At 46.6% G+C, this 25,003-nt stretch overlaps 1 protein-coding gene across 1 annotated transcript in view; it reads right to left on the reverse strand.

Moving 5' to 3' along the window:
• The window catches only part of FAM83B (family with sequence similarity 83 member B), a 471,668-nt gene that overhangs the window by 24,730 nt on the left and 421,935 nt on the right, over positions 1-25,003 (reverse strand). The window contains exon 4 of the mRNA XM_078647970.1: positions 11,101-11,225. Coding sequence (XP_078504096.1) covers positions 11,101-11,225 — 125 coding nt within the window. The remainder of the gene's footprint in view (positions 1-11,100; positions 11,226-25,003) is intronic.

Below are 25,003 nucleotides of genomic sequence, written 5' to 3' on the forward strand. Positions count from 1 at the left end.
GCGCCAACAGCTATCGTCCTCTGTGAGTCCCATACGATGCAGACCTATAGGTGTTCTATAAAATCTGTGCAAATATTTAAAGTGGATAAGCCGAAGCCTGTAATTAGTAGAGAGCTCTTTAAGTTGTCCACAGCAGAAGTCCCATTGTGTTTCACTTAGAGGTGTGTGAATCTCTTTGTTCCAATATTGAAGGGACTTAAGCTTTACTAATGGAGCAGTATTTTGCATGTGAGTTTTTGAGGAGATGGGGATCTTAACAGGTTTTCTAACATGGGTAGTACTGGGGGGCCGCCGGAAAGTCCCCGCAAATGGTTCAAAATGCTGCATGGAGCTAGTGATATAGGAAAAGTTCAGAGAAGGGTACCGACTGACCCTCGTCCACTTCCAGAGGGGGCCTAAATTCGTTATCGGGAAACAAGTCAGCAAAGGTGTAAAGTTGCATCTTCTGTTCTAGTGTCTTACTAATCCTGTCTTCGAGGCAGGGCATCATTGGGTTATGTGCCAGCGGGATCGAGGGGTCATACAGCACCGGGAAGTCTGCCCTTTTGCGTAAATCATCCCATGCCCATCGTAACGTAGCAGCGGTGTCTATATCTCCGAGGAGGCACCGCGACGCCTTGTAAACAGCCACTTTAAGTGGGACAGGCGTAACGCCATCAAGTTCTACTGCCACGTGGGGTTGAAAAGGTGACAGGTGGACCAAAAAGTGCAAGAATTGGCCCTGGACGCAAGCACGTAAAGATGCATATCCGGAGCACCCAAACCTCCCTGCCACAGCGGGAGTGTCAACATATCCCAGGATGCCCTAGCTTGTCTGCCCACCCATGCCAAGGAAATGAGATGTGAACTAAGAGTGGTAAAAAAATGTAGCATGAGTGGTACTGGAATATTTACAAATAAATACATAAAATTGTGTAGAATGACCATTTTGGCCAATGCTATCCTCCCAGCCAGGGACAACGGTAGCTTAGACCAAATCTTAACATTCCCCTCCAACCACATGACAGCCCGCCCATAATTTAAATCCCAAACCTCCTGTGTATTCCAACTGATCCATACGCCCAGGTACTTGACCGCCTTGGCCTCCCACTTCAAAGGATAGTCAGAAGTTACCCATGGCGTGAATATCACTGATTTTGCCGAATTTACAAAGATACCAGCTAAGCCACCAAAACGAATAAACTCCCTCTAAATTGGATCTAGATTCTACTCTGGGTTAATAAGATAAAGAGTCACGTCATCAGCATGCAATGATATGAGTAGGCTTCTGGAGCTAAACCCTATACTGGGGGCTGTGTGATGTTGCTTAATACGGGCAGCCAGGGGCTCCATTGCTATCACGGAAAGTAGAGGGAAAGGGGGCAGCCCTGCCTTGTGCCGTGCGATATAGGGAAGGGATCAGACAATAATCTGTTCACCCTGATCCGAGCGCTGGGCAGAGCATACAATAACCGTATGCGATTGAGGAAAAGTGGGCTGAACCCCATTCAACCCAATATTGCAAACAGGTAAGGCCACTCAAGTGTATCAAAAGCCTTAGTGGCATCTAAAAAAACACTGCAGCGTGTACCTCCTGATGTAAATAGTGCAAAGCTGAGAAGATAGTTCGTAAATTGTGAGAAGTCAACCTACCCGGGATGAACCCTGACTGATCCGAAAGCGCAATCATAGGGAGCAGTGGCTATAGCCGATTTGCAATCAGCTTAGCTAGGATTTTCATGTCTACATTTATCATCGATAATGGTCTATATGAGTCCACCTCTGCTTCTGGCTTCCCGGGCTTTAACAAAGGAATGGCTTCTCTCATGAACTTAGGCAATACTCCCTCCTCCAGGGCCTCCTCATATACTGCAAGCAATCTAGGCGCCAGCTCCTCAACATATGTTTTGTAAAACAATGTGGTCAAGCCATCAGGTCCGGGGGCCTTATGGAGCAGTAAGCTTTTTATAACCTGGGCGACATCTTCGAAAGTGAATGGGAGATCCATATACACTCTATGGGTGTTATTGAACCGAACCAATGCAGTCGAGTCAAGAAAAGACTGCATCCCCTAAGTGGCAGTGTAGAGGTAAGAATAAAATGTGGAGAAAACGTTCAGAATTTCTTCCTGACCTTCCTGACCCTTGACAGTGGTATCTGGTGCAGTGTGTATCTCGTGGAAGAACGCGGTTGATTTGGCCAGTCTAATCATACCAGCCAGCATGTGGCCTGGCCTGTCCTCCTCCCCGTACCGCCTTGCCTCAGCTTATTTCCCAAGGAACTTAACCTCCCTCTGTGCCTCCTCAGAAAAGTCTAGCAGCTTGGCCTTCAGGAGGGCGACAGTATTGGGGTCTCCAGTAGAATAAAACCTCTCCTCAAGCTCCCTTATGTGAGTCTCCAAGAAATCGATCGTGCCTCTAATAGCTTTCAACACTGACGCCTGTCTGGCGATACACTGTCCTCTAATGACGACCTTAAATGCCTCCCAGAGTGAAGCCACAGTGTCTACCGAACCTGTATTTATATCAAAATACTCAGTGACATCCGTCCGTATCTCCTCTTTAAAGGCTTCGTCAAGCAGGGCAAATGGTGGGAGGCACCAGGTGAAGGCTCGTGGAGGCGAGCTCGGGATCAATAGTTTCAACAACCATGGAGCGTGATCAGACAGTGAACGCGGTAAGTGCACTACATCTGAAGTTGAAGTGGCCACATCACCGGATACCAGCCACAAGTCCAAACGGAACGAGGCACTGTGATGATCAGAGATGCAAGTGCCCTCCCTGACTGAGGGGTGTCTGCCACGCCATCTGTCGACCAAATCTCCATCAGAAATTATAGCCCTCAGGGCAGCGCTAGCTGTAGGGTGCAAAGAGCGGGCAGTCCCCCGCCTGTCTATATTATCAATTATAATTGCATTAAAGTCACCTCCCCATAGTATCGTATTACAGCCAGTCGTCCTAACCCTCATCCAAATATCTCTAAAAAACTCTGGGGAGTCTACATTAGGACAGTAAACAGCCACAATAACCATGGTTGCGCCGCACAAAATTCCTTGTAAAAGGGTTATCTTCCTTCGGGATCAACCTGCACCATACCCTCCCTCCAGTCCAGCCCCCACCTGACCAGCACAGCTACCCCACACACATAGTTGGAATATATAGCGGAGTAGACATTTCCCCACCGACCATGGTGGAGCTTCCGTGATGGCGTAGCATTGAGGTGTGTCTCCTGCAATAAGCAACTATCTATATTATGACGGGATAGATAAGCATGTTCCGGTTTGGATTTTCTACAGTCATTAAGCCCTCGAATGTTCCAAGTGAGGCAATTTAGTGTATTAGCAAGAGTATGTGTGATGTGCACTAACAGAGCCCATGTTGGCAGTGACGGCAAGGTTTCCTGCAATCATGGACTGCGCATTCTAGCCTCCAATTCACAACTGTACTGGCATTGAACAATAAAACAAACCCTACCCTCCACCCACCTCCCACTCCAACCCCCCAATCAGGTTGCAGATTACCCACCCAAAAGATAAAAAACCATAAAGATATACACCTGGAAACTACACCACCTAAAAGGACGACATGACGGACTACCACCAATGCATCAGAACCACCAAAAGAACCTTTATCCACAACAAAATCCTCGCCAACTCTAGCAACTCCAAGGAACCCTTCAGCATCATCTTGGAATTTGCCAATCCCCGCAGAGAAGCCATGGACATCACCCCCTCCTGAGACCTCTGCAACAAGCTTGGAGTCTACTTCCACCTGAAGATCAAAAACCTCTATGACAACTTCAACGACCATAGGCCTGACTCCGCAGCCAGCCCGCCATCCGGCTACACCAGCCAGCCCACCATCTTGTCCTGGACACCGATCACGTCCGAAGAGACCGTCTCGACCATGAAAGGCATCCACTCAGGGGCTCCCATTGACCCCTGCCAACCACACATTTACCAGAGAGCCGCCACCACTATTGCACCTGAATTACAATGCACCATCAACACCACCTTTGAGATGGGCACTTTCCCCTACTGGAAATGCGCAGAAGTCAGGCCCCTGCTTAAGAAGCCCTCAGCTGATCCAACAGCCCTCAAGAACTACCGGCCTATCTCGCTCCTCCCCTTTGCGGCAAAAGTCGCAAAGAAATCCATCAACTCAGAAATGTCAAGGTTCATCAAAGACAACGCTGTCCTCTATCCATCTCAATCCGGATTCTGAAGCAACCACAGTACGACACTGCCCTACTCGCCGCCACAGATGGCATCTGCACCCTCTTCGACCAAGTCCACACGGCTGCCCTGATTCTACTTGACCTATCAGCAGCATTCAACACTGTCTCCCATCGCACACTCGTAGCCAGACTACACAGTGCCGGCATACAAGGATCTGCCCTTGACTGGATCCGGTTGTTCCTCACCGGCAGAAGCCAAAGGATCAGACTGCCGCCCTTCCTCTCTGAACCCACGGAAATCAACTGCGTAGTCCCACAGGGGTGATCACTCAGCCCAACCCTCTTCAACATCAACAAGGCCCCCCTCGACACCATCTTCAGCATTGTATCCTACACTGACGACACCCAGCCCATCCTCTTCCTCACCAAGGACCCTGCCACAACCAGACTCAACTTCCAGGAAGGAATGCAGGATGTCGCAGCCTGGATGAACAACAGATGCCTAAAGCTCAACCCTGAGAAGACAGAAGTCCTAGTCCTCAGAACCACCCCATCAGCATGGGACGACACCTGGTGGCCCACAGTCCTTTGAAGCCCATCGAACCCCATGGACCATGCCAGAAACCTCGGCATAGTACTCAACTCCTCCCTCTCCATGAACCGACAGGTCAAGGCCGTCGCCTCTAGCTGCGTCAACACCCTCCGCATCCTCTGTAAGACTTTCAAATGGATCCCCCCGAGTTAAGGAAGACAGTCACCCAAGTACACATCACCAGCAGGCTGGACTACAGAATCGCCATCTATTCCGGCATAAACAATTCTCTACTCCGCAAACTCCAGACAATACAGAACACTGCCACCAGACTCGTCCCCTGCATCCCTCAACACAAGCACATCAGCCAACACCTACGGAAGCTCCACTGGCTCTCCATTGAGAAGAGAGTCACCTTCAAGTTTCTAACCCACGCCTACACAATACCGAACCCCAATCCCTCAACGACAGAAGCATCCTCCACGTACCCAAAAAAAACCTCTGATCAGCCAACCTCATCCTCTCTGAAACCCCAGGCGTCCACAGAGCCAAAGCAGGGGGGAGATCCTTCTCCTACATCATGGCCAAGACTTGGAACGAGCTCCCGATTTTCATCAGACGTGTCCCCTCCCTGAACACCTTCAGGAAGACTCTCAAGACATTGCTCTTCGGCTGAACAGAACTGCTGACCCCCCGTCCAGCGCCATGAGACCCTCACAGGTGAGTAGCTCGCTTACAATTCCCCTGATTGATTGATTATCCACAGTGGAAATAACTAATGAGCCATGGACTAAATTGAGATTGGACATTGTGGGGCCATTTCATGGCTTAGCAAGTAAGGAACGGTTCATTTAATTAGTGATGGATTATACATCCAAATGGGTGGTTATCAAATGTGTGAATTCCTTGAGCACAAAAATTGTGATTGAGTTCTTGAAGGAAGAATTTGCTAAGAAAGGGTGCCTCAGTTCATAGTGACAGATAACGGTGTCTAGTTGTGTTCTAATGAAAAGTGTAAATTCCTCAAAGGTTTCCCTATTACAGATTTAAAGACAGCCCTTAACTCTCCACCACAGGCAAATGGTGTAGCAGAAAGAACGAATAGGGTGGTTAAAGAATATGTGAACAGAGCAATGTAAAGAAAATGGTCTTTGTAAGAGAAAAGTGGTGGGCACAAAGAACGACACCAAACTGTGTACCGTTAGAATCGCCTTTTTACTTTGTCAAAGGCAGGTCATCTGGATCGAAGCTCATCCACTTTGCTTGAAAACTGGAAGGGGAGATGAGGTTAGGGAGAAATATAGCGAGGGCAACATAATCGGAGAAGCAGAGACTACCAAAGAAGGTACAAGGCCATATATGATTAAAGTAATTGTACTAAAGCTTTGGCCTGGATTGAAGGGTATGCTATTTTATTGAAGAACAGTATTTGTCAGGAAGGGTGATTTAAAGTTCATGGGTCCATTTATCATCCAGAAGGTGAAGAGAAATGTAGTTATTTGGACTCGGGCGATGTCTGAAATATGTCTAGACTTGTTAAAACAAAACTTGAGCATTATACCTGCATTTAGATGAAATTTGAACAAATCATTCTTTACCTGCTTGCCTTAGAACACCCTTTGGTGGGTAATTAGGGAAATGTACAGCTACATGTCCTTACAATGGTAATGTATATATTTATTTTCCCTAGCCTAGCAATGCATTTTATGTTATATTATTCTGCCTATTTAACATTTTGTTGTTGTTGAATATATTTTTCTGGGTGTATAATTTGTTGTGGTTACTCATGTCATAGTGGGAGAACAATCTTATGTTATAGTGCTGGAAAAACCTGATAAGGTTCTGAGGAAGACATTTGGAGAAGAAGAAAGCTTCCTAGAGGGTGGAGGTTCTTGTGCACTTCAACTTACAATACATCTTCAAGCAAAAAGTGACTTGGAGTCTATCTGATTTTGGGAAGGGGCACACTTAACACACTGACTTCAATAAGCACTGACTGTCTGCTTCCATCTTCAACTTTGGAAGTTGGAGAAGGAATTATTAATCTAATGTGAACAATGACATTTACAATATAATGTTACAGAGCAGCGCTTCCAAAGCATTGTTTATCCTTAAAGCAATACAACTTAAAGTGAGCCTTAACTCTTTTCAATCTTCTTTGCTTCAAATGTCAGTATTTATTTTCATAATGTTTCATTACAAAGCTAATATGTGGCTTCTCCGTTGTAATAATATTCGACCTGAAACATTCAATGTGGCGGTCTATGGTTTAGATTGCTAGACCATATATTGTTGCACGTCATACAGAGCATGAGAATTTCACTCCTATTTCTAAATACTCTGGTGCTGGGTTTGGTGATATTGGTCTGCCACAATAACTTCAATGACCCCAGGAATGCTAGTTTTTGCCCCACCTGGCTTCACAGCCTGCTGATTAACTTTTCCCATGTGCTGTGGGCCATACCGCCTTCCACTGTGAGTAAAACAAAACAACAAAAACATGGATGACAGAGACACTGACAGACAAACCTCTACACACAGTCCGCTGTGGTCTCTTACCCATGGCTGAAGCGGGGACCTTAGTTTATTACAAAGTCTTTGAACTGCTGATAGGGGTTCAGGTTTGACCACAGAAAGTATGTAGTTGTTTGCCTCATTGGGATGGCGGTGGTGTTAAGGTATTCTCCTTTTCAATCTGGCTCGAATACACTTCTGTGGCATGAGTATGTACCCTGTTATCTTGTGGAGGTGAGTCTGGTCTTTGCCCAGTTGGGTAGCAGGACTCTTCTCCTGGCCGTCCCATATGTCACAGTCAACACTGTCCACCATGGGATGCTCTCTGACAGATGGTTTCAAGAGCTTTTTAAAGACTGACACATTTCTTGTAACCAACTTTGTTCCTTTTCTGTCTGTTACTATGGTGCTTTTGACTCTGGTGATGGTCCGTGCACCTGGCTCAGACAGTAGTTTAAACTTCTTTACAAGTACATGATCTTCCTCTCCCAGGGTACGATGCCTCACATGACTACACTGGCTGATTGAGGAGTTCTGACAGGATCTTCAAGAAAAGAATATATTTCCTGGGTTTGGGCTGTCCGCCCATGTCGAGTGGCAAAGGATGGTGTCAGTTACAGTACAGCTGAGGAAGAGTCAGTTAGGGGCTTCTCTGGTAATTACAGGGGGGCACTTGTTATTCTCAGTGGAGAGCAAAGACCTGTTCAATGTTCTGTGCTAAAATTAAGCCAGGCAGATGACGTTTGGTAATGTTCTCATAAAATTCTCCACTTCTCCATTCGCTTGAGGCCATTGTGGTGAGATCCAGCAGTGTTTGGTGCACTAGGAATGCAGGTATTCTGATCATTTGCGACTACTGATGGGGGGGCAATTGTCAGTGCACAATGTTTAGATTAGGTTAAGAGCCCCCATTATGTTCACTTTTTGGTACTTTAGTAGTTGCTGATGACAACAAGGAGGTGCCGCAGTCCAAGAGGCGAACAAAGTCTGTGCTGACCCTGTGCCATAAGATTTTAGGGATGTCTTCTGTGATGATAGGGGCAAGCGGATCCAGAGTCCCACATAACTGGCTCGCATCACACCTCTGATGGTCTCTTCCACCATCTCATCTAGCTCAAGAAACAAGACCTTGCTTCATAGCCTGCTTTTGGTCTTGACCGTGCTTTGATGTGAGCCAGGAGCTACACTCACAGCTCATTGTGTCAGGTTGCTTCACATCAGATACCCTTCCTCGGTGATGAAGTGTTCATGCCATACTTTGGGTAGAGATTTTGCTTTATATGTTCGCTTGTCTGTATACTCCGTGAAGGCTTTCTAGTTGTCAGTCCTAAAAGCAGTGGTGACTAGCTTGACATTGTCATCAGATTTTGTGGCCTTAACAATGTCCAACTGTGGCATGAGAAGAGGCCTAGACCCTTCTATAATCATCCTGATGTACTCTTTGATGCCTTGCTTGGTCTCCACCTCTTTCTGTAATTCTGGCTGGGCACGTCTCCAAAGGTCATCAATGGTGTTGTGTGACCCCGGTTTATATTTAATGGTAAACTGATACTCTTGAAGTAGCAGTATCCACTTCTCCATCCGTGTACGGGGCTTGGACGCTGACCCTGTGAAAAGTGTGGTGAAAGGTTTACGGTCCATGTTGATGGTAAATATAGGGATAACTGCTGGCACCCCCAGTGCAAGTTGATCACCTCCTTCTCAATGTGCGAGTACCTCTGTTATGTTGGGGCTGAGCGCTCAGTTCGCATACACCACTGGGGCCCATCACCATACGGTTGCTTCTGCGGCAGGACTGCCCCTAGCCCTGTGAACTGGCATCAATGGATAGTTTAGAATATCTACTTGGGTTTGAAGCATGCTGGTGTGGTTCATCTGTTAGGTCCTTCTTCGTGTCTTTGAATGCTTTCTCCTATTTAGGCCACGAGGGTGTGAATTTTTTTGTGAGGTCTGTTAGTGGTTCTGACAGGGTGGACACATTCTGGATGGATCACTCACATTATGTGACCATTCCCAGGAAACTCTCTACTCCTGTCACATACGGGCTGGGGTGGGCTATTTGTATCTGATTTTCTCCGGGTCTGGCACTTCTCCCTGTTTGGAGCAGTGGTATCTGAAGAAACTAATGTTTTGCTTTGAAAGTTGACACTTCAACTGGTGGAGTACTAGTCCACTGTAAAGGATCTCACAGAATACTTCTCCGGTTTGGAGATCCAAAACTTGAGACACCTATATCTGAGCAGCCCGATTTGGGTTGAGAAGTAGGTGATGCAGTGACAAAGCTTGTCCCGCAGCGGCTGCATTAAAGAGCGGGTGTGCTGCCCATATTCAGCGCCAATTACCACCCTGCCAAAGCTGCAATTTAAAGGGGAGGAGGGCAATTACTGCCCATGAGATGGCAGATAAGAGGGGAGGAAGCTGCTGCCTGCAAAACTCATGCCGCCGGGGGACGACCACCCCCCCTTCCAATGTCAATGTGGCGATGTGCCATGATTCGAAGGAAAGCAGAATATGCTGCTATCCCAACCTGAGGTCCATTTTGGAGAACCAGTTTGAGCAAGTCAGTTGATTCACAACACCATCGACCATGGGGGTCGGATGGCGTTCCCTCCTAATTTGTCAGATTTGGGATACACATATCAATGCAGATTCTGACCTCCCTGTGCTGTTTTGGCTTCCGTGCTACCACAATTAGGAGACCCAGGGTGTGAGCCCTTTAAACTTCTTAATGATGTCTGTGTCTTTTAACTTCCTCAGCTCCTGCTCCACCTTGGAGCAGAGATGGAACATGATTTGACTGTGGTGAAGGGTGGCAGGGTTAATCGACTGAATAATGTAGAGCTTTACCATTTTCTCTCTCAGGCAGCCTATGCCTCTGAACAGTTGCAGAAACTCTTCTACCAGGGAATCCACTCCAAGGGCAAAGTGGATTAGGTGAAGTTCTTTGGCGTGTGATAGCTGAGTAAGAAACCATTCCCTTCATATTTGTGCCCATGTTGAGCGTCCCTTCTGGCTGACTTTTATTGTCAACACTCAGGCCTGTGGAAGAGGCATATATAGGTACTGAAGGTGTACAATGGGATGCAAGTTGCCTACAGTTTCAGCAGGTCCTGCAGTGTGCAGTAAAGTGAGTTGGACATGATATTGATAGGTGTGCTTGTGTCTACGAAGGCTGACATAGGCTGTCAGTAATCTTCAACTTCTGAATGAATTTCCAGATAGTCTTCTTGGCTCCAAGAACATCAAATCGCATGCTGTGAAGGCAGAGGAAAGAAACTCACACTGAACATATTTCCTCGACTTTCACACTGTAGTTTCACTGGGCATGCTTATCTTCTCTGTCATGATCTGTCAGTATTGGTATTACAGGTAACAGCATCAGAGCAGCATGTCTGATTACTTTTGAATGGGTTGTGGACCTTGAGGGTCTTACTGATCTTTATATACTGTGCTGCACAAGAGGCAGGTCGAAGGATGGAGGTTAAGACCATTTATGCACTTGTAAAATTGATGCATGCAAGATGTCTGATTCTCAGCCTGTCAACATCAAAATTTAAATAAAGATAAAATTGGAAAGGAGCTGACCAATGACCACACAATTAGCTAGCAAACATGGCACAAGAAGCCATGTATCAAATGATAATTTCCTGCAGAGAAAGTGCATGTATGGTTTTTATAAACCCTTTTGGGAAAGGCACAAAACAAGGAATTAATTATCATTTGTTTTCCATAAACATTTTAAATTATTCACTTTTAAAAATGTAATAGCAAATTCAAATTCCTTAAAGCCACGTTTACAGCATTTTCTATTCAATGAGAAAACAATATCCAATATTGCAAATTAAAAAAAAACATTGTGTAATTAGTGTAAAAACATTTTTTTAAAACTGTGGACTTACCTATAGGTTCCATACATAACTTTCTTACTGTCAACCAGTAGAAATTTCTGTTCCATTTTTCCACAAAATTTAGCCCCTGATTTGGAAAAGTAGTCTTGCCCTTTAACAGTTCTCACTCTAATATTCTGTTAAGAAAAAGTAACATACATAAATATTTTAGAAACCCGTATTTGTTCTGTGAAAGTGGGGCAAGTTTAATTCATACACATTGCTAGAAGAATCTTTTAATCCTAGAAACTCACAAACCTGGGCTTTGCTTATGATCTACCAGTTTCTACTTGAGGACATGCAGGCTCAGCCTCCAGATTGCAGAATAAAAGATTGATTCAGTGAATCAATGATTTATTCTAAAGCGTTATCGAGCTTTGAATGCTGTCTGCCATCTGATATTCCCTTTACACCTGCTGCTTTGTTCGTAGACTGCCAATTCCTAGATAGTTCTCATTGTCTAGATTCCGCCCCGAATGTGGAGACTTCCCCACAGCAGAGGGGTCTCCACCATGAGTACAAAGGCCCTTTTTGAATCAAGGTCTCAGTATCTACTGCGTATAATTTTTCCCCAATACATTTTCAATGGACGTTTATGGACTTGTTAGACATACGCAGCAACAAAACAACTGAACGTATTTTCGTGAAATTTGGCAGAAATATATATTATGACATGGAAAGGGTCCTTTTGGGGGTTTCATGAAAATACATTTAGCCATTTTGGATTTCTGAAGCAATAAATATTAGTGATATCTCAGGTTGCAGTTAGTATCATGACTTTTCACATAATTTCACCAAAGTTCACGAACCTACCGTGATACATGGCAATGACAAGGCATCATCTGATCAACTAATGACTGACTTTACGAAAATTAAAGGAAGCCATGTTGTGTTAGGTGCACTGTGGCTATGTTCTGTGTTGAGGACTTAGATCAAGTTAATACAGGGTATTCTATTTTTCTCGACCCATTACCACTTTCTTAAAGTGGTAATAGGCAGTGAAAAAGAATGATTTTTTCTGTTTATTTTTGAAATGTTTATGGAGTACCGTGTCACTACCTAGGAATTACGACAATACTTAAAAAACAAATTTAAAGGTGAAAAAAATGCTCTTTACTACATTATATTTCACAGATAAAGTGTACTAAAGTTTATTTAAAATTTTTAACATATTTGATTCTTTACAAAAAGTCTTCAAAGAACTCTGATAATCCCTGCAAATTACTGCACTACTTAAATAAATAAAACATAAAAATAATGTTAAAACATTAAAAATACACTGTACTACACTTTATCTCAACTAATAGAGTGTACCACAATGTAGTTTTACTTTTTTTGATATTTTTCAGTTTTTTCTGTAACTACTGGTCTACTTTCTATTTACTAGCACAGTAGTCCATAAACATTTTACAAAATATGTATACAAATAAAATGTTCTTGCCTATTATAACTAAATAAATTGGTAACAGCTAGGGAAAAACAATAGAAACTGCTACTTACTGATATTTATTTTATGTTATTTATTTATTTACAGAGTTTTATATAGCGCTGGCTAGACCCAGTGGTATCAGAGCGCTTTACATGAGGTTCCACAAAATTACAAGATTACATCAGTTTCAATTTACATCAGTTGCTAGATAAACAATTACAAGAGCATAGAGATCGAGATAAGTGAAGTGTAGAGGGGAAGGGGGTAAGGGTAAAGGGTAAAGGGATGGGAGGGAGATACGGCAGAAAGACGAAGGAAAGTCTGCCCAAAGTCCGGCTGGGTAGGTGACGGTCAAGGGAGAAGTCCCAAAACCTATCTCCTCTATAGCTATCAGGTAGCTCCACTGGGCTTTGGCCAAATAGCTAGGTCTCAATGGGAAACATTTAAAGAACATGGAGGGCAAAGTAATGGAGCGTAGAGTGGAGGGGACAGGGAAGGTGAGAAAGGGAGGATCGGGGAAGAGACAACAAGGAGAGATGAAATGAAGTCTGTCTAAAGGCCGACTGGGTAGGTGACGACCAAGGAGGGAGTCCACGGTCCTTCTCCCCTATAGCTAAACCAGGTAGCTCCATCGGGCATCAGACAAAATAATTCAGTCTCAATACATTGAGAGAGGAGAGAAGGAGAGACATAAATAGAGGGAGGATACGGGAAGCGATGACAGGAGAAATGAAAGGAAGTCTGGCTAAAGACTGACTGGGTAGGTGACGTCCAAGGAGGGAATCCCCGACCTGTCTCCCCTATAGCTAAACCATGTAGCTCCATCGGGCATCAGACAAAATAGCTAGATCTCAAATGACGAGGGAAAATTCACAGATAAACAGGGTGGGGACTAGGGACAGGACAAGGTGAGGGCAGAGGTCAGTAGCAGGCAAGTGGAGAGGAGTAGAGCGGGGAGGGGTAGGGGGTAGGTAGTTCGGTAAAAGTTCCCATGGATCTGCTTCGAGTCATTCAAAAAGCAGGTCCGTTCCTTCTCAGGTGCCATCTTGAGGTTAAAACGCTGGGTGAGATTTTCGCCAGTAGAGGGGGGGATGGGCGAGACAGGGAGAAGGGGAGAAACTGTGCCCAAGGTCCAGCTGGGCAGGTGATGGTCAGGGGGTGAGCCAAGGCCAATCTCCTCATTAACTGAACAGAGCAGCTCCACCGGGCGTCCAACATAATATTCGGATTCCGCTGTCAGCAACTGGAGGCTCTGAGCAGACAAGCTGGCATGTCCGCTGAGGCAGCGGCCGGGTAATACCTTAGGACACTGGCGGGGCATCTCATCACAGTCAGGAGATTGCCAGAGGATAAAATCGCCCCCAAATTCAAAATGGCGGCTAGCGCCGCTATCACATCCACCGCGGGCGCCATGTTAGGGCAGGCACCGCTGAATTTTAATTCCTCCCCAGGGTATTTATTTATTTATTATTTATTATTACAATTTGTAAAGCGCATACGTTTGCTCGTGGGCGTCTTGGCGCTAAGAATACCAAATAGGATCTCTGAGGGTGGCAGCATCTGTACGTAGGACCCATTACTGGTTGAACAACCAGGTCTTCACCAGTAAATGAAGTAGTGCTATCGGGGCTGCAAGGGGGTCTCAGCCAGCAAGGGAAGCCCTCTGCTGTGCATTCAGCTGCCACCAGACATCCGAATTTCTCCCCGTCTCTTTTAGTTTTGTAAACGAAGTCACTCCATTACATTCTACACTACTTCACTTGACTGTATGACATGCTACTCCAGTGTACGCCACTACAGTCAACGCCACTCCACTATATGCTGTTCTACTGTACACCACTCCACTCTATGGTATTTCACTGTACCCCACTCCCCTTTGCGCCACTCTACTCTACACCATTCCACTCTACGGTACTCCACTATATGCCACTCCTCTGTATTCCACTCCATGCCACTACACTGTATGCTATGCTACTGAACGTTATTTCACTCTAATCAACTCCACTCTGCACTATAGTTCACTGTACGCAACTCCACTTTACGCCTCTCCACTCTACGCTATTCAACGGGATGCCATTCCACTCTCCGCCACTCCACTGTCCTATTTTCTACTGTATGCTATTCCACTCTATGCCACTCCACTCTACACCACTCCAATCTCTGTCACTCTAATATACGCCACTACACTGCACACTATTCCACTCTATGCCACTACATTCTATGCCACTACACTCAATGCTATTCCGCTGTACATAACTTCATATGCCACTCCACTCTATGCTATACCACTCTTCGTAATTCCAATCTCCACCATTCACTGTACACCACTCAATAGCACGATATTGCACTGTACCTCATTGCACTCTGTGCCACTTTAGTCTATACCACTCTACGCTATTCCACTGCATGCCAATACACTCTACAGTATTCCATTCTACAGCACTCCACTCTTCTGCATGACACGCTACTCAGCTCTATATCACTCGAGTCTACGGCACTTCACTGTACACCACTCCACTCTACTCTCTGACATGCACTTCACTGTACATGACTCCACGCTAAAAACTCTACTATATGGGATTCCACTCTATGCCCATCAACTGTACGCAATCCGCTCCATGCCATTTCCCTCTATGCCACGCCAGTGTAAGCCACTTCACTCTATGATATTCCACTTTATGCCACTCCACTCTAGGCCACTCCAGTCTATGCCAATCCACTTTATACCACTACACTCTTTGGTACTCCACTTTATGCTATTCCATTATAAGCCACTCCACTTTGCACTATTCCACTCTATGGCACTCCACTGAATGCCAGTCCACTGTATGCTTTTCTACTGTATGCCTCTCCACTCCACTCTATGACACTCCACTCTACACTACTCCTTGATGCACCACTCTACACTACACTTTTCTACTGTACACAACTCTTCTGTACGCCACTCCACTGTATGATGTTCCATGCTACGCTAGTCCACTCTACTCTATGCCACTCCACTCTACACTACTCTACTTCAGCTATTCCACTCTATGACACTCCAGCATATGACACTCCCCTCTACGCTATTCCACTGTATGAAACTCCACTCTACCCTATTCCACTGTATGAAACTCCACTCTATGCCACTCCATCCTGCACCATTCCATTGTACGGCACTTCACTGCACACTATTCCACTCTGCACCACTCAGCTCTAAGCCTCTGTACTCTACACCACTTCACTGTACGTCAATACACTCCATGTCACTCCAGTGTACCCCACTCCGCTATGCAACTCTATGCCACTCTACTCTACACCACTCTATTCTACACTACTCTACTGTATCCCCCTGCACTCCATGCCACTCTAGTATGCCACTCCACTCTATGCTACTCCCACTCTATGCCACTCTACTGTATGCCACTCTATGCCTCTTCACTCCACTCAATGATTCTCAACTCTATACCACTTTACTTTACCCCACTCCATTATATGCCATTCTACATTAAAATGTCTAAAGTTAGAGTTATTCCTACAAATTATATGTTGCACCTTCAAATTATTATAACTTGTGCACCTCTATACACAGTGTAGTGAACAACCCATGCCTTCTTCATTCACAGCTTATACCATTTCATGTTACATCTCTCATTACATCTGAAATCCTAGCATTCATAAGAACGCTTCACATCATTTGTGAAAACTCAGTGCATGGTAGAGTGGTGATTTCTAGTTAATGTAGTGTGGCTACCAGTTTCACTAAACTGGGCCTGGGGGTGTGCGAGTTATAATAATTAGAAGGTGGTTCATAATTTAGAAATTTAATAAACAACTATTACTTTGAATTTTCTAATGTTAGTGTAGTTTGAGTTTAGTTTGAGTTTGGCTTGTATAGAAAGAATAAAGTTTTAGTCATTTATAAGAGGTGCGCACATTATATACACCATATTCGGGACTTCAAACTCCTTAAATATATTAAAGTGCAGGCAGTCTCACTTCATGAAATGCAATTAAGTGGACACAGCCTCAGGAGTGCAGGCAACTTGGAAATGTAGAATATACATTTGGCACAGGTGGCCTGTAGCAACCGATTTAGGAATAGAAGAAGTACAATAAATCTTGTTGCAAACCACTTCAAAAATAACAGCTTTCATCAGTCCAGTATTTTAACCAACAACAATCTGCTATTTGGAAAATGTTGCTCTCAGTGCTTCGTAACATTATGTATCAAGAAATACAAACATGCCAAGAGTTAAAATTACAAGACTCGGTAATGAAGTAAAAAAACATCATAGGTTCCATTTTCACTTGGGTGACGTGGTAAATGTTATTGGATTGTAATATTTTAGATAGATCGGGGGTAGTATTTATCTGTATTGTATTGTTCTGGTATCATCGATGGGGCAGCGGCAGCAGCTGCGCTAGGCCTGGAAATAAATGTAGTGGAGTCCATGATTATCACGGCTGGAGTTTGCCACCCTTTTTAAGAAAACATAATGCTCATCATAATTCCCATTATGACCCTTCCTTCAAAAATGATGCCTGCGACGTCACCAAAACAACATGATTCTGTACTCTCTGGATCTAATGATATCTTAGTGCCGCCCATCTCATGTTTTATGTATTTATTTGCCTTACAATCCTGTGCGTTCTTCTCTACTCTCTTTCATGTCAATCTTCTTGCTCCTCTCCGATTTCCTTGCCTACTGCCTTTGCTCTCTCTCGTATTATAATTTGTTTGTCTCGTATTATAATTTGTTTGTCATCGTGTGCGTGTCACCGCCCTATTTTATTTCTCTCTAAATCGTTCCTCTCCCCCCTGCTGTCTATTTTCTTCTAAGTGTGCGTCTCATGCACAGAAAGTATTTCAAAACTAAATCATGTTCTTGCTTCGAAACAAACAAGTTGTCTGCAGAATCAGAGCAGTGCTTGGGGGGCGGGGGCGGGCAGGCGGCAGCAGCATTAACCTCGATGTCAGTAACGCACCATTTACACTTAATCAACCACGTATGTTGCTCGCCGTGAAATTGTCATGTGACTATCTTCGCTGGGAATCTTGACAGTTAAAGGCAATATAGAGAAAATCTGGCTCGAGCCTCGTTGCCTCAATTCTGACTGCTGAAATGTCGAATTTGCATAACAGCTCTCTAATATCGATCGGAACACGAGATGTTGCGTTCTGTTGCAGGAAACGTGTGTGTGTCTGTCCGTTTAGGCGTGCGCGTGTGTGTGTGCGTGCGCGGGTGCGTCTCCCTCTCATTCTCAGTCCGGTTGTGCAGTAACAGGGTCTGATCTGAAATCAGCACTGGTAAACTGTGCTAATAAGGAGCAAACCCTAATCCTTTCAAAACCCTAGACTGCACTTGCTCCGGTCGAATCTCAAATGAGCAGGAGGCCCTGGGTAATCTCTTGGCCAGGAGAGATTAGTGATTACAGGATATGATACTAGTTTTACGTGCTTTAGCCCATGCTATCCTTAGTCTTCTAAACACAGAAATGACACCGCCCTGGACAAGTTTTTGGGCCTCAACTTCACCTCCTCTTGATGGTCCTTTGGCTAGACTTAAATTACTTCTGATCTCAGCAGGGCAATGGTGTAGGCTCAGGCACTCTGGCTATCCTGCTGATATCCCATAGTCCCTACCCACGCTTGTGGCCCCACAAAGTATATACACCATCCCACACAAAAAAGACTCAAGAGTGCAAACTGAGACCACAACTTTTGAAACATTGCTGCAGGTGTATTTAAACTTGGGCATGGTAACGTGTTATTTTACGTGTAATCCACAAGACGTGGAGCGGTGGTAGGACCTAAATCGCCCACCCGACTGAATCAGCTACAGTGCATCGGACTTTTACTTTAGCCTGTGCTTTAACCCTCTGAGTGGATTCACCCCATCTCTAGACCACTTTGAACTCATACACAGGGGTTGATCATTAGCAGTCAAACCCCCATTAATTAAGTGTGACAGTTAGCACATCAGCGTTAACCGCTGGCGCGCACTGAGAGTTCACTGCCCTTGCGCTCACGCCGGCTGGCGTGAGCGCGTCTATAAATAAAGATGGGCGGAGCTGTGAGGCAGTCCGCGCCACACCGCAATACTGTGTGCGCCTTGTTATTCATCATCTGTAAGGGCCCCGTGCAGCAGTCATGGCGGGAGGGCAGCCCTCCTGAACATTACATTGGCGACTAGGATGAGATGCAACATAGGCCTGCTCCTGCCCTGCTGAGATTTGCAGCTCACAACAATAAAGTGACAAAGACACCTCTAGTGTGGCAGGCCCACAAGGCGACACCCCAAGTTACCCCGCCTCGCCTCTGACACAAGCAGTTAAATGGTGACAGCAACAGGCACAGCTGCTCTCCCCTGCATCCCCATCCACCAAGGAGGTCGTCGGTTCCACGCTACAGGGGGTGGTCGTGAATGCACCAGAGGAAGCCGAAGGGCACTGTATTGGCCCATACCAGCTTGGTGAGTACCACACATCTGCACACATGTGGACCCACACGTTACCCAGAGCCTCTGCGCCAACACCCATACGCCTAGGTCCACCAAGAGAACCCAGCGTGCTTGCTAGGCCACTCATCTGCACCTACGTTTAGCGCAATGGGGGATCAGGATGACGCTGCCCATGCCCCTGCGCCAGCGGCTCCCCATCACCCACCCTCCAGAGTCCTGCCTCCATTCAGCGAGCGCCCCTCCATGGCCGCGCCAAGGTGGCAGACCTTGCTTGGCCACCTGGAAAACTACTTCACCGCTAAGAGGGAAAAGGATGGATCAGTGAAACATTCGCTGCTGCTCCATTATGCAGGGGAGGAAATCTACCTCTTGTTTAAGCATCTGCCAAACACAGCCCCCCTGAGGACTATGCTGCTGGGGTCACAGCCCTAAATTCTCACTTCGATCCCCAAATGAACTAGGACTTTGAACATTTTAAGTTGAGGCAAGCCAAGCTAAGAGAGGGAGAGTCAGTGGATGCTTTTCTCAAACGGCTCAGGGAACTAGCCACCACTCACCTCGCAGGAGACTGAGCCAGAGCCCAGCTAATCCTTGGTATACGTAGCAAAGTCCAACGAGGCCTCATACTCAGGCAGCCGAATCTACTGATGAACGACATCCTCATACTGGCATTGTCTCCCAACCTGTCGGCGGCGCGAGCGGAAGAAATGAACATGGCGTTGGTGCGTGATGCGGAAAAGGGCATCACAGAAAAAGCAAAGAAGGCTGACGCAGTCCAAACACGAAACAAGACCTACAGACCACAGGATCGCCAGAGGAAGACCCCAAAGAACCACTGTGGGTACTGTGGGTACGAAGAAAATCCCGCACAGGCATGCCCGACCCAAAGGAAGACCTGCAGTAACTGAGGCATTGTGAACCACTTCGCGTCAGTGTGCAGGAAGAAAACTCAGCACAATGAAGGGAATGGACCGAAGCACATGAGAAGGATGGTCTGACAACTATCGCAGGTCTCGCTAGCATCACAACTCGGAGGGAAGAAGAGGTAGCCAACAGCCTACCAAAGAGACAAGTCCACATCAGATGACAAAGGGGAGACGTACCTAATCTCATTCACCCGAGCCCACAGAGCAGGAGGCGACCCCAACTCCGCTGCACAGTACAGGTCGCAGGGACGGACGTCAATGCATTAATCGATACCAGAGCTTCTGTGACTGCAATGGGGGACTAGCAATACAACAAGTTAAGGCTCAGACCGGAACTTAGACCGTCAAAGGCCCAGATCTTCGCCTATGGAAGTGACTTGCCAATGCCCCTCTGAGGCAAAATGACCATGCCAGTGCGGTCAGAAGACACTGAAATCACTGCTGATATCCACGTCACTATCCAGGAGGTAGACACGCTGCTCAGTGGCCATGCAGCTGAAGACCTGGGTCTGGTAATGTTCGCCAAGAGACTACAAGCTGACCAGATGGAAGAACTACTGAGCCAGTTTGGAGACCTGTTCAAGGGGCTAGGGAAGATTAAGAGAGCCCCCATCCGACTACACATAGACCCGACTGTCTTGCCAATGCCCCAAGACACCGGAGAATCCATTTACAACTACAGCCACTGGTGGAGGAAGAGTTGCAAAAGCTCGAAGATCAAGGGGTCATAGAGAGTGTCCGGGCCCACGCCGTGGGTGTCACCGATGGTAATCGCGGAAAAAACGCATCAACCAGGGAAGATCAGACTCTGCATTGACATGTGTCTCCCCAACAAGGCCATTTGGCGCGAACGCCACATTACGCCGACTATGGATGACATTGTGGCTGACCTGAATAGGTCCAGATGATTTTCGAAGCTGGACCTGATTGTGGGCTACCACCAACTAGCCCTTGCCAAAGACAGTCGATACATAACAACTTTCAGCACGCACATAGTCCTCCGGAGGTATAAATGGCAGAATTTCGGCATATCCTCAGACGCAGAAATATTCCAGAATGCCGTAAAAGAAATCCTGGTCGGACTACCCGGCGTCCTAAACGTGAGTGACAACATCCTCATTCACTTCAAGACAGTGGGAGAACACTACAGACATGTAAGAGCCACACTGAAGAGACTCCTAGACCACGGAGTCACTTTACACAAAGAGAAGTACCTACTGTTCCAACAGAAGATAGAATTCTTCAGATACACGTTTACCCAAGAGGGTATACAGGTCGATTCAGGGAAATCTCAAGTCATCAAGACCACAGCCCCACTATCTGTGGCGGAAGTACGCAACTTTCTGGGAATGGCCATGTACTGTGGCCACTTCATTCCGGACCTGGCCACCCTTGCAGAGCCCCTCCGAAACCTCACTCGGGCAGACGCAGGGTCCAGCCTAAGAGGCGGCGTTCCAAGCAGTCAAGAAAGTACTTCTCGACCACACCATGCTGGTGTACTTTGACCCGACAAAGAAGACAGAAAAACTAGTAGATGCCAGCCCTGTGGGCCTAGGGGCTGTCCTCACACAAGAACAAGAGCCCAGACGATGTGCAGCCCTAGCATACCCAGCAAAGCACTTTTCGCAACCAAGAAGTGATATTCTCAATTTGAAAGAGACGCCCTAGCCATCCGGTGGGGCTGCAGACACTTCAACTTATACATATAACTTGGACACCCATTCACCATAGTCACATATCACCAACCACTGGTGCCGATATTCAAAGGATCAGCTCCCCACCCGCCGCCACACATCGAAAGATGGGCCATCGGGCTCCAGCACTAAGACATGGATGTAGTTTACCAGCCCGGTGCCAAGAACACAGCCAACTTCCTGTCATGACTCCCAGACACAAATGGAGAAGGCAATGGAGAACCCAGCAGTAATGACAGAGGCACACCTGAACATGATCGCAGCACTGACGTGCCCCCGAGCTCTGATGCTCGAAGAAGTATCTACCGCGGCCAAGCAAGACCCAGTCATGATCAAGGTCCGGGACACTATCGAAGGAGGGCTGAGGCGTCAATTCCTGCAGGCTCCAAATGCCTAGTCAAGCCCAGAGAAAGAAAGCTTGATACACATGTGGAGGGTCCAGAACGAACTAAGCCTCACCCAAGGGGACATTCTCCTCAGAGGACCCCGGATCGTCATCCCGGCATCCCTGTAGCTACAGGCAACGCAACTCACCCACGGGGGCATCAAGGAGTGGAAAAGATGAAGGTCCACATGAGGGAGAAGGTCTGGTTCCCAGGAATGGACACTCAAGTAGAAGAGACAGTCTGGAAGTGCCTGTCCTGCCAGCTAACGAGCGGGCCCAAATAGCCAGTACATATACTCACAGAAGAACACGGCCGACGCCAATGGAAAAAAGTGAGCGTGGATTTTGGGAGCTTCCCTGATGAGCGTGTCACACTAGCCCTCATTGATAGCTACTCAAAGTACCCAGTGGTGAAAGTCGTGCAGTCAACCGCCTTCCTGCATGTTGGCCCTGCTCTAGAGAAGATTTTTGGCATGTTCGAATGTCCGGATGAACTCCGCAGCGACAATGGGCCCCCATTTCAAGGACACGACTTCTACGAGTTTGTGCACCACCATGGCAACCAGCACCGGCGCATCACCACACAGTTATCCCAGGCCGATAGGGAGATTGAACGCCTCATGAGAACAATAAACAAAATCATCTGCATCACCGTTGCAGAGCAAATCAACCCAGAACAAGAAATGCAGAGGTTCCTACGGGAATATCAGAGCATACCGCACTGTTCAACACGCCAAGTGCCCTGGGCACTAATGTTCCACGGCGCCCGCCGAGATGGTCTCCCCACTGCGCCAGGGCGGTCTCCCCCTCATTTGGCGAAAGAGGTGCCCTCAGAAGAGAGAAGCGCAATAGCAGCGCAATAACTCTGCCAGCCAAGCTCGGAGAGTGGCATTCCGCCAGTTACAGCAAGGAGACACGGTCATCATGAAGGACAGGAGGCCTGGGGGAAAATTCTGGAACTGGTACAAACAGTGGTATTGGACAGTGATCAATAGACAAGGGACCATGGTGACTGTTGACAATGAGGGAGAAACAGTGACCCGCAACATCTCGTGGTTCAAACAAGTGGACAGGCCCAACCCTCCCCCTGCTGTCGCAAACCACTCCGAGGGGACCAAATCCAGCCAAGGGGAGCCCCAAGAAGCTGACGGCCACCATCCAGGGGTTACCCCGATGCGAGCATGTCCGGAGGCTGCCTGCAAAACCCCCAGTCTACCTCCTGGACCCAGCATCACAGTCCCTGCCTCCACCACCGGCCAGGGCCCCTCCAGGTATGCCCTATGGGGGAATCCTCTGCCAAGCACTCGTCTGAGAGACTTTGCCTGTCATGTAAGTGAACCATGAGACTTTTGAGGTCCAGTCAAGGACTGAGTTAGGATGGGATGTGACAGCGCACCAGCATTTACCACTGGCGTGCACTGAGAGTTCACCGCCCCTGCGCTCATGCCAGCTGGCGTGAGCACATCTATAAATAAAGATGGGCGGAGTCGTAAGGCAGTCCACGCCACACCGCAATACTGTGTGTGCCTCGTTATTCAGCAGCACGTTGTAAGGGCCATACGCAGCTGTCACGGCGGGAGGGCAGCCCCCCGAACATTACACTAAGAGTCCCAATTACTCCTCACCTGGCCACTTGAGCATCTGGCTCAATGATGAGCCTGGTCCTTGAAGCTATGAAAGGAGGACTAAGCCACTTCCGCGGAGACCATAAAAAAACATATAGAACCGGAGTATGACAAAATGGCAAAAGAGTTGGAAACCGCCAAAACACCAACGATGGGGAAGGCAGGTGAGTTTGAGCATATAAATGGCCTCCCATCGCACACCACATCATGGAAGTGACCTCGGATGTTATCGCCAGGGTTGTGTCAACCCAAGCAATCCAGGTGACCATGGGGAAAGAAAATGAACCACTAAACCCCTGCCCACTAACATGACGTTCTGCACTTGATGGCGCAGGCGCAATGCCTCATCAGTCCCACCAATTAAAAAGCAGGCCATAACAAATTCCTTCCTTGTTGGATGTAGCAGTTTGAACGCTGCCCATGCTGCTGAAGATTTCCTTTTGCACACCGTTTTTGGCCTAGGAGTGTCCACAAGAATCTACACTCATGTCTCCGGGCTTTCTCGTAATTACCTATAGTGCTATCCATGCCATGACTTCTGAAGATAGGAAATCCATGGTCAGGAAGACTGGTGAACATCACCACCATATGGTGGACTGTGGCTAAGCTACTAGCATGTGACAGAGCTGTCGAGCTGAGTCCTATATGCAGGCCTAATGAGCAATAGGAAAAAGGGTATATTTATTGGGATGAACACCCGAAGGAGGAAATAGAAAAGCACTGGTCCTGAGAAATTACTGCCATTGTTCTCACTGGCCACCACAGGCATGAATTACCCACTGCTTGGTATGGCTTTTGCTAAAAGCCGCAAAAATATGTTTAAAAGTTACACCTTTTTCTAGAGTACACAGAAATCTCAAAGCTTGGTTATTTAAATCTACAAAAACAGATTTGTGTACATAAGTGTAACACTAAACGAGAAGATGATCTGCCGGCAGAAACCTCCCCTTTCCATTTAATAGCAATGTCGACGATGGAAGACTGCATGTGCACCCGTTTTACCACAAATGTACGATGTTACAATGCATACATTTAAAACGCATGCACTTACAACACAGTTTTTACATCGCAACATCCAGAACAACGCATTCCATTACATCACATGACACTACATCGCATATTAAAAAACTACCTTTACAACGCATTCCATTACATCACATGCTACCTTTACAACGCATACCATTACATTGCATTTAAGGTAGTATGGGGCCCGATGAACTCCCCATATCAGTCCTGAAACAGGACCCAGTTTCTTGGAGCAAAATTTTGTTCCTTTTATTTAGATTCTGCTTCTTGAATAAATCTGTCCCCCCGTCTTGGAAAGGGAGCATTTTGGTGCCTCTGTTCAAGAAGGGAGATAGATAAAAATTACCGACAAATAGCCCTTCTCGATGCAATTGGCAACATTTTTTC

Source organism: Lissotriton helveticus, chromosome 6 (genome assembly GCF_964261635.1).
Source record: "Lissotriton helveticus chromosome 6, aLisHel1.1, whole genome shotgun sequence".
NCBI classification, from domain to species: domain Eukaryota; kingdom Metazoa; phylum Chordata; class Amphibia; order Caudata; family Salamandridae; genus Lissotriton; species Lissotriton helveticus.